This window comes from Lathyrus oleraceus, chromosome 1 (assembly GCF_024323335.1).
Source record: "Lathyrus oleraceus cultivar Zhongwan6 chromosome 1, CAAS_Psat_ZW6_1.0, whole genome shotgun sequence".
NCBI lineage: Eukaryota > Viridiplantae > Streptophyta > Magnoliopsida > Fabales > Fabaceae > Lathyrus > Lathyrus oleraceus.
Genome location: NC_066579.1, coordinates 344,670,621 through 344,683,983, shown reverse-complemented (window position 1 = coordinate 344,683,983; position 13,363 = coordinate 344,670,621). Strand labels below are relative to the sequence as shown.

Genomic DNA, 13,363 nt, shown 5'->3' with positions numbered 1-13,363 from the left:
CATCATAACACGAACATTATTGCCAGTTTTAACTGACTCCCACACACGTTGTGCTTCATTATCCTCATTCGCAATGTTGAACACCGAAAAAAACAAGCCTATAAATTCTTCTAATTTTTTCCACCATTTTTAATCTCTCAGTTTAGCCAACGGGTCAAGCTCATCTCAAGATGATGGAAACATTGAATGTTCCAAAAACACATACTCAACGGAGGCTTGAGAATCAAATAACAAACATACCCATCTCTTTTGATAATCATGTTAGAAAAAATGAAGAAAAACTTAAGTAAATGAGAAGAGGTGTGAAAATGATGGAGATTGAATGACTTATTTATAAAAATGCAAATACCCGTAGGCGGAACCTATTTACACCTCCTTTTTATCCCACAACACAGACACCAATGAGAAGGACACATTGATAATGCACGCGCTAGTGTGTGTGGTGACTATGTGTTTTTTTAATACACACGTCAATTTGTGTGCCACCTATTCTCTATTGCTTTTTTTTTTATTTAAATAAATATTTTGATATATAATAGAAAAATACAATTATTAAAACAATAAAATTAAAAAATATATTTATTATGAAAAAAATTCTCAATCCACAACACAAATACTCCTAAACCAAAACGCTCTTAACTTAAAAAACAATTTCCCAAGTTTAAAAGGATTAATCATGCGAATATTTAAATCGGTCAAAAAAAAAATCTTAATTATATAACTTAAAAAATATTCCATTAATACTTTTAATTGACCAAAACAAAATAATTAAAAAAATTCCACAGTTAGATTTACAAAATTTATTAAATTACTATTAAATAGATTAACGCACTCTAACTCAAAGTTAACAAAAAAAAAATAAAAAAAAAAGTAAGCAAGAGGCATAGTCGGCAGCATCCATTAACCCAAACAAAACACGAATCCCAAACAAGCTCAATACGCACCGTTTCGTCACGCTCGAGGCTTCTTCTTCATTTTCTGGTAATTTTTCACATTTTTTTTACTTCTATCAATCTATTTACCCTAATGACCATTTCCAACCCCATGCCATCATAGTTATACTTGACTTTTTTAATAATCGCTTTTTTCTCCAATTAATTAATTAGTATAGAATCCCTTTTTTTCTACTACTTCTCTCCCTCCAACAAACAAGAACCCTTTTTTCTTCTTTCTCTCCATTCACATTCATATAGCTTTTTCATTTCATTCATATTATCGTTTTCTCTCAGATTCTCTCTGCTTTTCCATTATTCCGCTATTTCAAGGTTTCAATTTTCAATTTCCAATTTCAGCTCTTCAATCCATTTTTTCCTTTTCATCCCTAATATAACCTTAAATTAGAAAACGTCTTTTTTCTTCCATCTTATTATCTCTTCATGTTTTTAATTTTTATTTTGTTATTCAATTAAATGTTTTTTAATTTTATTTTTCTTCTTGTTTTGTGTTGTTAATTCAGTTTTGTGCATCAGGGTTTCATCTACTTTTCTGTGTTTTAACAGTTTGAACAGTTTCTGTAACACAAAGAGTAGAATATGAAACTGAAGAAAGATAGATACTGGTGTAGCTTTGAGGAATCTATGTGTATGATCTTGGATAGTATATGTTATTAGGATCAAAAAGTGTTTTTTTTTTAATTTGATTTTTTTATTGTAAACTTTTACTTAAGATTGTTTAGTTTTATGTGGAAGCTTTGAGAGAGATGAAAGGATACAACTGTGGGACCCAGTATATGTTAGATTTCCTTTTTCTATGCTTATGAAATAGTATTAATTCTTGAGAGTGATTTGTAGGTTTTGATCACTTGTTGTTGTACTACTACTAGTACATAGCTGTCACTATACTTTTTTTTTTTTGGAATAAATCACTATGCTTTTACTTTCGTTCATTTTTTTTTGAATTGCCTTGTAAGTTATTCAGATTGGAATTGAGATTTGAGTTTTGTTGTAGCTTTAATACTTGTCATACTTTTGTTTTGTTTTGAATTGAAGTTGATTCCTAGAGGAATTGTTTTGTGGCTGTCTTTTTTAGGAAGGAACAAATGTCTGGAGTTACAAAGGAGGAAGAGTCGGGTAGTCCTAGTTGGGGTGCTTCGTTTTTTACTCAGACGACGGAAGATGTGGCTAAAGCCGTTGCTGCTGCAATGAATACTCCTAAGCCGTCAGTTATATATTCGTCGAGAAATGAACAGGGTGGTAGTCAACTTCAAAGGCTGCAGTATCAAGTTACGAAAATGATAAAAGGCTTTTCTCGTCCTCCTGAAGTTCAATATGCGAATTATAATCCGGAAATTTTGACGAGTCAGAAGCGTCAATGGGCTGCCAACTTTCATTTGCAGTACAATGTAATGTCTTCTGATTCAGTGTTAATTCCACCCTTTTGTCTTTAATAAATTATAAAGGACTTAAGCTGGTTGTTATTGTAGGATCTTTTTTTATAATTCTTTTTGTTGTTTTTCCTTGTTTGTCCCTTAGCAGGGGTTATTTAATTGAAATTTCAACTTTTAAACATAGTATCTGTATGTGTTTCTACTAGCCACATGCTATCATTAGTTTTGTTCCTCTTTAAGCCTTTTCTTTTGATTCCACACCCAAACTCATAAACTAAGTGGCCGGTAGATAGTTTCAACTCTTATACACACTCTGTTTTTTTGTTTTCTTAGGATCATAAGTCTTGGAAGGAGCCGACTAAGTTGTTTGAAAGTATGGTGGTTGTTGGACTTCATCCTAATTCTGACATTCAGGCGCTGCAAAGGCAATATTTAGTGAGGAGGTCTGAAGGCTCTGGTAAATTGAGAAGTGCACTTGGTTATCAAAATCAATCCCGTGTGGAGCCCAATGTTGAACCTCAGGTTTTGATCATTGGATACAGATATTGAGTTATTATTAGTACTGTAGTGTTCATTCTTATTGTGTCTGTCTGGTGCTTGTACTGGTTATATGTTTATACTGTATTACTACTATCACCAGTTTAACTTTTGTTTTGTCAACCACCGCCTTATTATTATCATTATTATTGCATTCTAATGTATCAATATCATGAATTCTGTTGCAGGTCTTATTCGTTTATCCTCCAGACAAGCAGCTACCTCTTAAAGAAAAAGATCTTCTTTCTTTCTGTTTCCCTGGAGGTCTTGAGGTTAGGTCTAAGCTAGATGAACATTTATGTCTACTCATATTCCTATCTATCATTGGTATTACTATCATCACCATTTGTACACTATATTCATGCGAGTAAGATCAACCCAGGTTACATCTAACTGGGAAGTTATTTCAGCAAAAAACGTTATGGCAGAGTACGTCTAGATCATGAAAGCTTTCAAATTTTATAGTGTATGCATGTCTATCTTCTGTTGTGTTTTCTTTCGTTTTAAAGGAGTTTGGATTTATTGCTGTCATTATTTTGAAAGCAAATAATATAGTTTGGGCCCGTTCTTGGTATAGCTTAAGAGGCAAAGGCCGTGAAGCATGGGGTGGGGATAGGGTAGAGGGTGTAAGGCTTTACTCTCATGAAGGCTTAAAAGAATAAGAGAACATCATCGTGATCATAATTCATATTTTATTGTATTTAAAATTATTGCATTGTTTTGTGTGTCATCTATAGGAATATATTTACCTGCTTGCCTTAAGATTTATTTATTTTAATGTGAAAAACTTCTGTAAAATTTTACTCAGGTTTTTCTTTTTCCTGGATGTGATTTTAGGTTAATGCTGTTGAGAAAACCCCTTCCATGAGTGAATTGAATAAAATTCATTTCGGGCAGGTACTTGCGTAATTTTATGCTTCCGTAAAGCTTACGCATTATGCATATTATTTTCTAGGTCATTGTTAGATTGATATTTTAATTAGTTAACAAGTCATGCATCTTCAACTTCATTGTATATAAAGACATAGCATGATAGAGTTGTAAGTTTACTCTGTACCTGTTGCTGAGCCATTTATGTCTCCTTTACTAAAGCTTGCCATGCTAAATGTTTTGTAAATTGTAACTGATTGTTGTGTTGCTGCAATGCAACTGGCTATTTATCACTTGTTTTTGTCAGATATTATGTGATGTTTTTTAATCAAAATTTCATATATTTGTTAGTATTAATACTAATTTATTTGATGAAGTTGGAGGCATATCTTAAGTTTTTAAACACGGATGATAATACCATTTGTCATGTTTGTATATTGTTTTTTTCAGGAACATCTTAAACAAAGGGATCTATCATTTGTATTTAGGTTACAGGTAACTGAAGAGATTTAATCCTTACTTTTTCTTCCTTTGGCTGTTTTTTTCAAGTGCTTTGATGACTGACTATATAACTCAAATATAAATTACATTTTAAGGATGGAGATTGGATCACATAGAAACTTTTTTCATATCATGTTATGGAACTATACTAAAATTAATGGGAAATTACTATTCATGGGCGTTCTCAATATTATCCGCTCCAATGTATCTTTTAAATATTTTATAACTATTATTTTAGAAATTATATGAAAAGGGGCTATTGGTAAAAAAATCTGCTTAGGATTTTTAATCAGATAATTGTTTAACTAACAATGTTCAAAGTGGCTCCTAAGTTACTCATTATTGCTCATCTGTTTAATTGATCCTTTACTTCAAACTTTTAATAGATTGGCTCTTAAGTGTCCTTTATTTAGTTTTTATTTTCATGTTTCACTCATTCCTGTACTGACAATATTACATCTTTGTAATATTTTATGCCTAGGGTGCTGATAATTCAACACTTTATGGGTGTTGCGTCTTAGTTGAAGAGATAGTGCATAAACCCTCTGGATTGCTTTCCATGATTTCGGATAAGCAGGCATCCAACTCTTCTTTGAGACGCCATATATTAACCACACAAAGATGTTACTGCATTCTCTCAAGGCTCCCTTTTTTTGAGTTGCACTTTGGTGTATTGAACAGGTAGGTAGTTTATAACAATGCTGAGTTCCCTCCCATAATGGGGGGTGATTTGTTGAAAATATTTGCAATCTTATTATCATCTATTGTATTATGGTTTGGAATATTTGCAATACCAATCTCATTGCCATGTATGCTCCAAAGCAGAAAAAGTGTTCAGTGAACCCTTCTGATTTGGTGCCATTAAAATGACTGAGCAAGACTTGTAAAGCATTAGAAGAATCCATTAAAAATGACTTTGCTCTAAGTGGTTTTACTGAAAATATGATTATTGATAGAGCCCTATGGAGTTAATTGATCCATGTCGCCAACTCAAAGTTGTGGCCTAAGGCTTGTTTGTTATTGCTGTTATTGAAATTTGACTGGTATTTGAATTATGCAAATATGCACACACATTGTATTGTTATTTTTGATATTCAGAATTGTTTTCCTTCTAGCATATCAGTGTTTGCTATGGCATTCACTTATCTTAGTGTGTTGATATCTCTGTAGCATCTTCATGCAAGAAAGGCTGGAGCGGTTGACAAAAAGTGTTGAGTATTTTAATGAATTTCCTGAAGGTAGTTATGACGGAGAAAACTTGGGAGGAAATTCAGAGCGTCTTTTGGTGAATGATAGGCTTACAGAAGACAAACTTGATGCGAATCCAAGAATTTCTCAATCAAACCTAAGCAATTCCCAACCCAAAAACATCGAGGATGATAGTAATCATCAAAAGAAACAAATGGTTAATGAGGAGATGCATACACTTAAGGAGGGAGCAGACGATGTCAATATTGTGCCTATTCATCCTGAAACTGACGGAGAAATTGTCAAAGAAGTGTCTGGCCTTACAATTTCTGAAGATAGTAATATGTATGGCAACGCCTTGGCAACAAACAAACAGCCAGAAGATAGGCGTTTACCAAATGCTATTTTGCCCCTCCTTCGGTATAGCCAGTATGAAAGCTCTGAATCTTCCTGCAGGTACATGACATTGTGATTGTCCAGTGCATCTGGCCAATGACTTTCACATGAAATAATGGTGCTTACTGTGCCATTACCTATCTTACGAGTTTTTTTCTTTTGCAATCACATCTGAAATGACTAAAAATAAGAACCCGTTTTATACATTAATCTGTTCTGTATATTGATTAACGAGCTTTATGTATAAGTTCAAATAACTGTCTATTGCTTATTGCATGACTTCATTTGACAGCACATATGTTAGTGGATTTTATTTTATGCAAGTGGGAGGCACAAAGTAGTCATTCTTTTTTACTTATGCTCTGTGGTGTATCTCATACATGCCTCATGGAATGACTTGATGTGGTTTAATATAGAGATAAATGGAGTTTCTGATTTGTATCAGCTTAGTTGTAGTTTCTCTTTTCTTGGGATGGTGGAATGGTTGCGTTTCTAAATCTCTTATTCTTTTTCTTAATAATTTTCTCTCTCTAATGAACAATCTTTACTATCCAAACAAATTCTGTTGTGTTGCAATTATCCCTTTCTTCTAAGTGGTTCATCTAAAACATCTAGACCCTGTTTGGATAAATAGCTTATTTGTAGCTTATACTACAAGTGCTTATGTATAAGCTTACATAAGCTATTTCTATAGCAAATGATAATATAATGTTAAATTGGTTTTGTATATGCTATAAGCTGTTTTCATAATATATCTTGGCAAAACTTATGAAAGTAAGGTTTTAGCTTATGAAAAATGTAATAAGCTGTTTTCATAAATTCTCCCCAACAGTCTCACAGAATTTATGTCAATAAATAAGCTAATCCAAGCATGCCTATAATCTGCTTTATGCAGCTTCCAAATTTCACCTTGTAAACATAGAAATGTTGGGAGTTATTTATCATCCATTTCTTATAATGCATTTCAAACACATGGTCTGATTTGTGCAGTTTTCAAGGTTCACCTTGTGAAGATAGAAATTTTAGGAGTGATGCTGATGATACTGAGACAGAAGAGGCTTCATTCTCAGGACAAGAAGATTTAAATGACTTTCCTGAGATTCTTGAATGGGCCAAGGTTTGTAATTGCAAATACACCTAGTGTTGTTATTATTGTCTGGTCTTTTGTACTGATAATACATTACTGATGTTATTGTTGCTGATATTATTTTACCAACTCACAGGCTAATAATTGTGGACCATTACAAATTATAAGTGAGTATTATCGTTTTAGTTGTCCTACAAGGGGATCGACACTTATCTTTCATCCTTTGGAGCACCTTCATTCCTTGGAATATCACAGGCCAGATGAGAACGCTCTTTATCTGTCTGGTTCACTTATTGGTTTGAATTCCTGTAGTACGGGTCTTAAATTAGCCGAGGTATGCTGGAATAAATTTTTGATTAGACTAAATTACTTTTATTTTACCTTTTGTCTTCTGAATTGTCATGTTTGATGGTCATCGTAAACAAGTACTTCATTTTTGGTCTGTTCTTTTCAGGCACAAAATTGTCTTCTGGTTGCAGAGGAGGCAACTGCATTATCTATATGGGCTGTAGCGTGCTTATGTGGTACCTTAAGACTTGAACATGTGAGTTCTGTTTCTGCCAATGGTTTTATGAAATCCATTTTCCTTTACCCTATGTAACCATTATCATGCATGCCTCATGGTAACATCCGTTGAACTTGTGGGTTTTACATAACGATAAGAGAGAAATAAGTAATAGGAAAACTAATCATATGTGATAAACTAAATAACTATATTATAATATCAATATAAGATATTTCATATATTCTATCTCACTTCCTTAAGCTAAGCTTAATAAGCTTTAAGCTTGTTGTATATATGCCCTTTGAAATGCAAAAATAAGCAAATACAAAGACAATCATTTTCAAAACCACAACTTTTATGAACACCAAGCAAACCAAAGCACAATAAAATAGAGATTGAGGCAGATATAGGGAACCTCAACCAGAAGCACTCAATGTAACACACAAGGGTGTGTGAATGAACAGAGGCAAAAGAGATGCCTATGAACAACTGAGAGCAAAAGGGGTCCAAACATCCTAAAAGCAATTAAACAGCCACAAAAAAACTACCAAAAGTGGGACCTACGATGAGTAGGGGTGGGAATGGGTCAGGCCGCCTGAAAGGGGCCTATGGCCTGACCTACTTAAGTCTTGGCTTAGCCTGGCTCCTTTAATAAAAAGGTCATGCTCAAACTCTTTAAAAACCTATTTATTTAAACATGCCAGACTCAGGCTCTCTAGAAAACCTACTAGGCCTATATATAATAAATAATAATAATAAGTTATCAAGAAAATTATAAAATGAAGTCTTAACACAAAAATCATGTTAAGATTTTTCTATTAGCCATTTTAGACGCAGGTCAAATGTTTTTTTTGAAGTCTCAACTTAAAATAGGATTTTAAACAGACTTGTAGGTCTCGTCAGGCTTGAAAAAGGGCAAGCTCTGGCTTAAAATAAATTCTATGTCAGGTAATAGGCCAGACCTAGACCTGTCTCGATTAGGCAAAGCTCGAGTCTGTCCGGCCTATTCCCATCCTTGCCCAGAAATACATTAACAATGCTGACTTTATTAAAAAATGAAAATGCTGACACACAACAGCAGCATAGAAACTCAAGTACACAAGTGTACAAACACGAGCTAGCAGAAGTAAAGAGGTGTATTTAAAGAAGCTTCTAACTTAATCACCAAGGCAAACCACCTTGTGATTTTACAACACAAAAAAAGGAAGATACTTTCTTTTTCCGAACTTCTTGTTTCCAACAATCTTGGACAACAAATTACAGACACATATATATGGGATATATTGGTGGTAACTCATGAAGGAACTGTAGAAGTTAAAAGGTCAAGGCTAAACACTTTATGTCAAGAATACGAGTTATTCAGAATGCAGGCCGAAGGATCCATACTTGATCTGCAGAAAAGATTTGTGAATTTGACAAATCATTTGATTGCTCTCGGCAAAACATTTTCCAATGATGAATTGAACCTTAAAGTGCTTAGATCATTGACTAGGGAATGACAACCAAAAGTTACAGCGATATCAGAAAAGAAAAGTTTATCAAATATGCCTTCCGCAACGTTGTTCGGAAAACCCTAAGAACATAAAATTGAACTTGGTAGATTGGAAAAACATGAGAATCAAGAAAAGAAATCCAAATTGCTCTAAAGGTTGTTTCAAAATAGCATATGACTGTGGTCACTAGTTCTAAAAGTTATAAGACCACAGTCATCAAATGAAGGCAGATGCAAGTAAAGGAGAGCTGGGTAAAAGTAGTATCACGAGCCAAAAAACTGTGATCAAAACAATCTACCTCAAACAGTGGCGGAATCACGAAGAACACAAACAAACGCCACATCCCAAACAAATATAATAGAGACAAACAGAAAAATATTAAGAGTCCAACATCGGAAAATATATGACTTGAACTTGAACATATATTTTAAGTGGACAAAATTATCACCTTATAAGTTGGTTTTGTAAGGTTGAGTTAGGCCCAACCACAATTCTAAGTTGGTATCATAGCCTTGGTTCAAAGATCCGTTAGGCCACCTGCTATTGGATTTCCGCTATTAGACTACCCACCATCTATATTCACGCACCAAACCCAATAGTGCTGGCGTGAGTGGGTATTTTAAGAGTCATACATCGGAAAATGTATGACCTGAACATATGTTTATAAACATATCTTTATAAGTGGGGGCATTCTCATCTTTTAAGCCGGTTTTGTAGGGATGAGTTAGGTCCAACCCAAATTCTAAAATGATATCAGAGTCTGATTTATGATCCGTTGGGTTGGGCCATCTGCTATCAGATTCAAATATCTATTATAAATATTGTTTCAGATTTAAAAGAGGAGATTTAGTTATTGATTTAGTCACGGTAATGGCTTTATGTTAATGAAGTTGGCCACTAGAGTTGAAAGGTAGCAATCTGAGCATAACAGTTTCATAAGATTGTCTACTAGTCTTACAGCTAGATGATGTTGGTCTGCAGGTGTTAACATTCTTTGCAGGAGCTCTACTGGAGAAGCAGATTGTAGTTGTGTGTTCTAATTTGGTACGTGTTCCTCAAATTATGTTAGTAATGATCTTGTGTTGATGATGAACCTAGCTCTTCAATTTGTATATTGATGTATATGTGTCAGAGCCACTTTTTATACACACGATTATGGTTTAGTTCTTTAGATTCATTATTATCAATTTATTAAAATGCCACTGTTAGGGATTATAAATAGTACTTGAACTTGTAGTGTACTAGTCATTGTGAAAATCATGCTACTCTTGAAACCAAATCTCTGCTCATCCCATTTGAATTATTGATATTTTCATTGAAGTTTTTGATGGAAACATTTTTCTTCATGATCAGGGAATTCTATCTGCGTCAATTCTATCAGTTATTCCACTCATCCGACCCTACCAATGGCAAAGCCTGCTAATGCCGGTATGATTTCTCTCCCTTCACATTTCAAGTAAATATTAATTTTCATATTTTTATCATCTCTTCTCCACTTTGTTGTATTTAATGAAAACATACTTTCCAGGTTTTACCAAATGACATGCTTGACTTTCTGGACGCTCCTGTTCCTTACATAGTGAGTATTCAGTTCATTCTTAAAGAATGATATTCAAGTCATGCAATTATTATCATTTATTATTTATTTGTAGTACAGATTTATGTATACTTAAATTCATGTTCGATTGCTAAATGCATGCTCTTTGTACACAGGTAATTGCTACATAGATAATGATATCAAATATATTGCTTTGTAGCTTGTAAACCCATTTATTATTATATTTCATAAATCGGAGCATAAAATTAGGTCTGTTACTGTTGTTGTAAATTTGGTTCAACCGTTGTTATTTTGCCCTTTTCTATCGATAGTATCATTTATGATATCTGACTGGTTAAAAAATTAATTTCGCAGGTTGGTGTTAGGCACAAGACAAGTGAAGTTCAGTCAAAGTTAACCAATGTTATTCTGGTTGATGCCAACAGAAACCAGGTGTGTAATTTTTCTGCATTTTTCCAATGCCAATAAAATCAAGTGATTCCTCTCCCCCAATTATATAGTATTTATTTACTGAAAATAATATACACATCCTTTTCTTTCCTATTATCTTTAAAATTTAAAATTCATGGATGCAAATGGATGGAAGCATTACTGCATATGCTGTTGTTGTATTCATACAACTGGATTAATACAGTTTGATTGTGATATGCATGCACGCTTCACATTCTGCCTTGAGAACAAACTATTATCTTTGAGTTATTATATATCAAATCTCCACTTGTACGCCTCTTTACTTTCTGAATTATAGAGAGATAGACATGGTTTCTTATACTTTTGTTTTTAAATAGGTGAAGTCACCGTCACTACCTCAACTGCCAAGACAGAAAGAACTAATGTCTTCTTTACGTCCTTATCATGCAACCCTTGTAGGAGAAAGTTACTTAGGTAGGAAAAGGCCGGTGTATGAATGCACGGAAATGCAGGTGTGTCCTCATGAATCATCTCTTCATTATACCATATTCTCTTATTTTCTTTTTATTGCCGTCACTCTCCCGTTTGGCATCTTGAATACCACAGATGTTCACTATTCTTTGGACTTTATACATGGCAAGTTATATAACAGCCATTTCTGAAAGGCTAGTTATCTGTTTAACTAAAAAGTTCAATTGTATTTTAAAATTTCATCTAGCTGGTAATAAGTTTGCAGGATATTTTCTGTTTGAAATTGTTAACAATCTTCTCAACAATCATTTTATTCGTCCCACAGATAGAAGCTGCCAAGGGATTGTTATCCGTCTTAAGGTCTTATCTGGATTCCCTTTGCAATAACATCCGTTCTCATACAATAACCAATGTACAATCGAATGACGATAAGGTCTCTATCTTTGTCACCATACATTCATTATTGGCAGATATTATAATTTTACACTTGAATGATTGTCTACTCGACATAAGAACATCATCATTTCTTAACATTTACACATATTGCAAATAAAATGTTTTAGAAAGTATTTTGAAGTATTGTGGCCTGTCATTCAGGTATCCTTGCTTTTGAGGGAGAGTTTCATCGACTCATTCCCTTACCGTGACCAACCTTTCATGAAGGTATGCTTTGTGGACCTTAAATCAACCCTTATGTTAAATTACGCAAACAAATTTTATTCATATATGCTTTCTGGTTTTAAGCGATCTGAATTGCAACTGTATATTTGATTTCCTAGGAGTTTAACCGAATTTCAAAACCTATATTTAGTATGTATATATTATTAAGTATGTTCATGTGTATTGTCCTCAGGATTGCTAATGCTGATTGTTTCTCATTTGTTGCTTTGTCTAAATAGCTATTCGTGGATACACAACTCTTCTCTGTACACACAGATCTTGTGCTCTCTTTCTTCCAAAAGGAATAGGGATGAAATACAAATAATTTTGGGAATATTACTTCCTTTGTAAAGCATTGCACACAAGTTGAGTTCAGTGCTGTATAATTTCTCTAAATTATTATGAGGTAAAATTTTGTCCCCATACATGCAGTGCTAAATTTGGTTCTCTTTTGTCCCCTAGGCTTTTGGTACAACATGTACATAGTTAAGTGAGAATTCAATTTTCATTAGTATTATAGGTGCTTTCATTTAATGTAAATGACATTTTTTTATACACATGTAAAATTAGTGCTTTATAAGATAGGACCAATGTTATTGAATTGTGGCTATGGTGTTGCTGAGTTTCACTAAGGAAAGACAATGTCTTGGAAATTTATCTTAAGAGTATGTATTTTTAGTTACTATATAGTACGGAAATTAAAGATTAACACTTTTTGAAATGTTTTATCAGATAGGTTATTCCATTTAAAAGAGGAGAATATGCATTTTTAGTTACTAATATATCACTCCTCTTGGTTAAAAAATGAGACATGTGAATCTTTTTTCTTCTTTCTTTCTAGTCCACAAAGGAAAATATTTTCATTTGTAGTGTGTTTGGTTGTAGAGAGATATAAACAAGAGAGAGAAGAGAGAAATAACAGTTTTTTTTTGTTTGGAGCATAGTTGAAATACAGAAGAGATAACAAATTAAGGTTGGTAGACCTTTTTGTTTCTTTACACATTTGCGAAGAAATTGGAGAATTTAACTTACCACCATCTAAAGTTTCAAAATTTAAAATTGTTGATGACAAAAAATTGAATCAAATTTTCGTCCGAGATTTTTGGTAGGTAAATTAGAATATTCGGTACAAATTTAATTTTTGGTAGTGTGTTTTAAATTTTTGGTATATCAGAATTTATGAAATTTTTGTGAATTTATAAATAATATCGAAAATTTTAAAATTATCATTTTGTGAAATTTTTGATAGTGTTATTTGTTTAAAATTTTAAACGTTTAGGATTTTATTGACAGTTTTGGACGACTGTGATTGTATTGACAATTTTGTTTGGTCCTGATATCGAAAACAAAAAGGTGAGAA

The 13,363-nt window shown here is 33.2% G+C and overlaps 1 protein-coding gene across 5 annotated transcripts; it reads left to right on the top strand.

Moving 5' to 3' along the window:
- Window positions 1–877: 877 nt before the first annotated feature.
- Window positions 878–12,604, top strand: LOC127135667 (uncharacterized). 5 transcript variants are annotated; one of them, XM_051062334.1, is made up of 19 exons: window positions 878–981; window positions 2,029–2,341; window positions 2,660–2,848; window positions 3,052–3,135; window positions 3,701–3,760; window positions 4,184–4,228; window positions 4,716–4,915; window positions 5,405–5,878; window positions 6,809–6,935; window positions 7,042–7,239; window positions 7,360–7,449; window positions 9,885–9,947; window positions 10,257–10,331; window positions 10,432–10,482; window positions 10,816–10,893; window positions 11,250–11,384; window positions 11,669–11,776; window positions 11,941–12,006; window positions 12,243–12,604. In XM_051062334.1, the coding sequence occupies exons 2-19, from the start codon at window positions 2,039–2,041 to the stop codon at window positions 12,309–12,311; spliced, it is 2,415 nt and encodes an 804-aa protein (XP_050918291.1). In that variant the 5' UTR covers window positions 878–981; window positions 2,029–2,038; the 3' UTR covers window positions 12,312–12,604. The 5 variants fall into 5 exon arrangements, 4 of the variants coding, with proteins under 4 accessions (XP_050918291.1, XP_050918298.1, XP_050918279.1 ...); XM_051062322.1 differs by lacking the exon at window positions 878–981 and adding an exon at window positions 1,069–1,265; XM_051062328.1 differs by lacking the exon at window positions 878–981 and adding an exon at window positions 1,363–1,581.
- The last annotated feature ends 759 nt before the right edge of the window (window positions 12,605–13,363 follow it).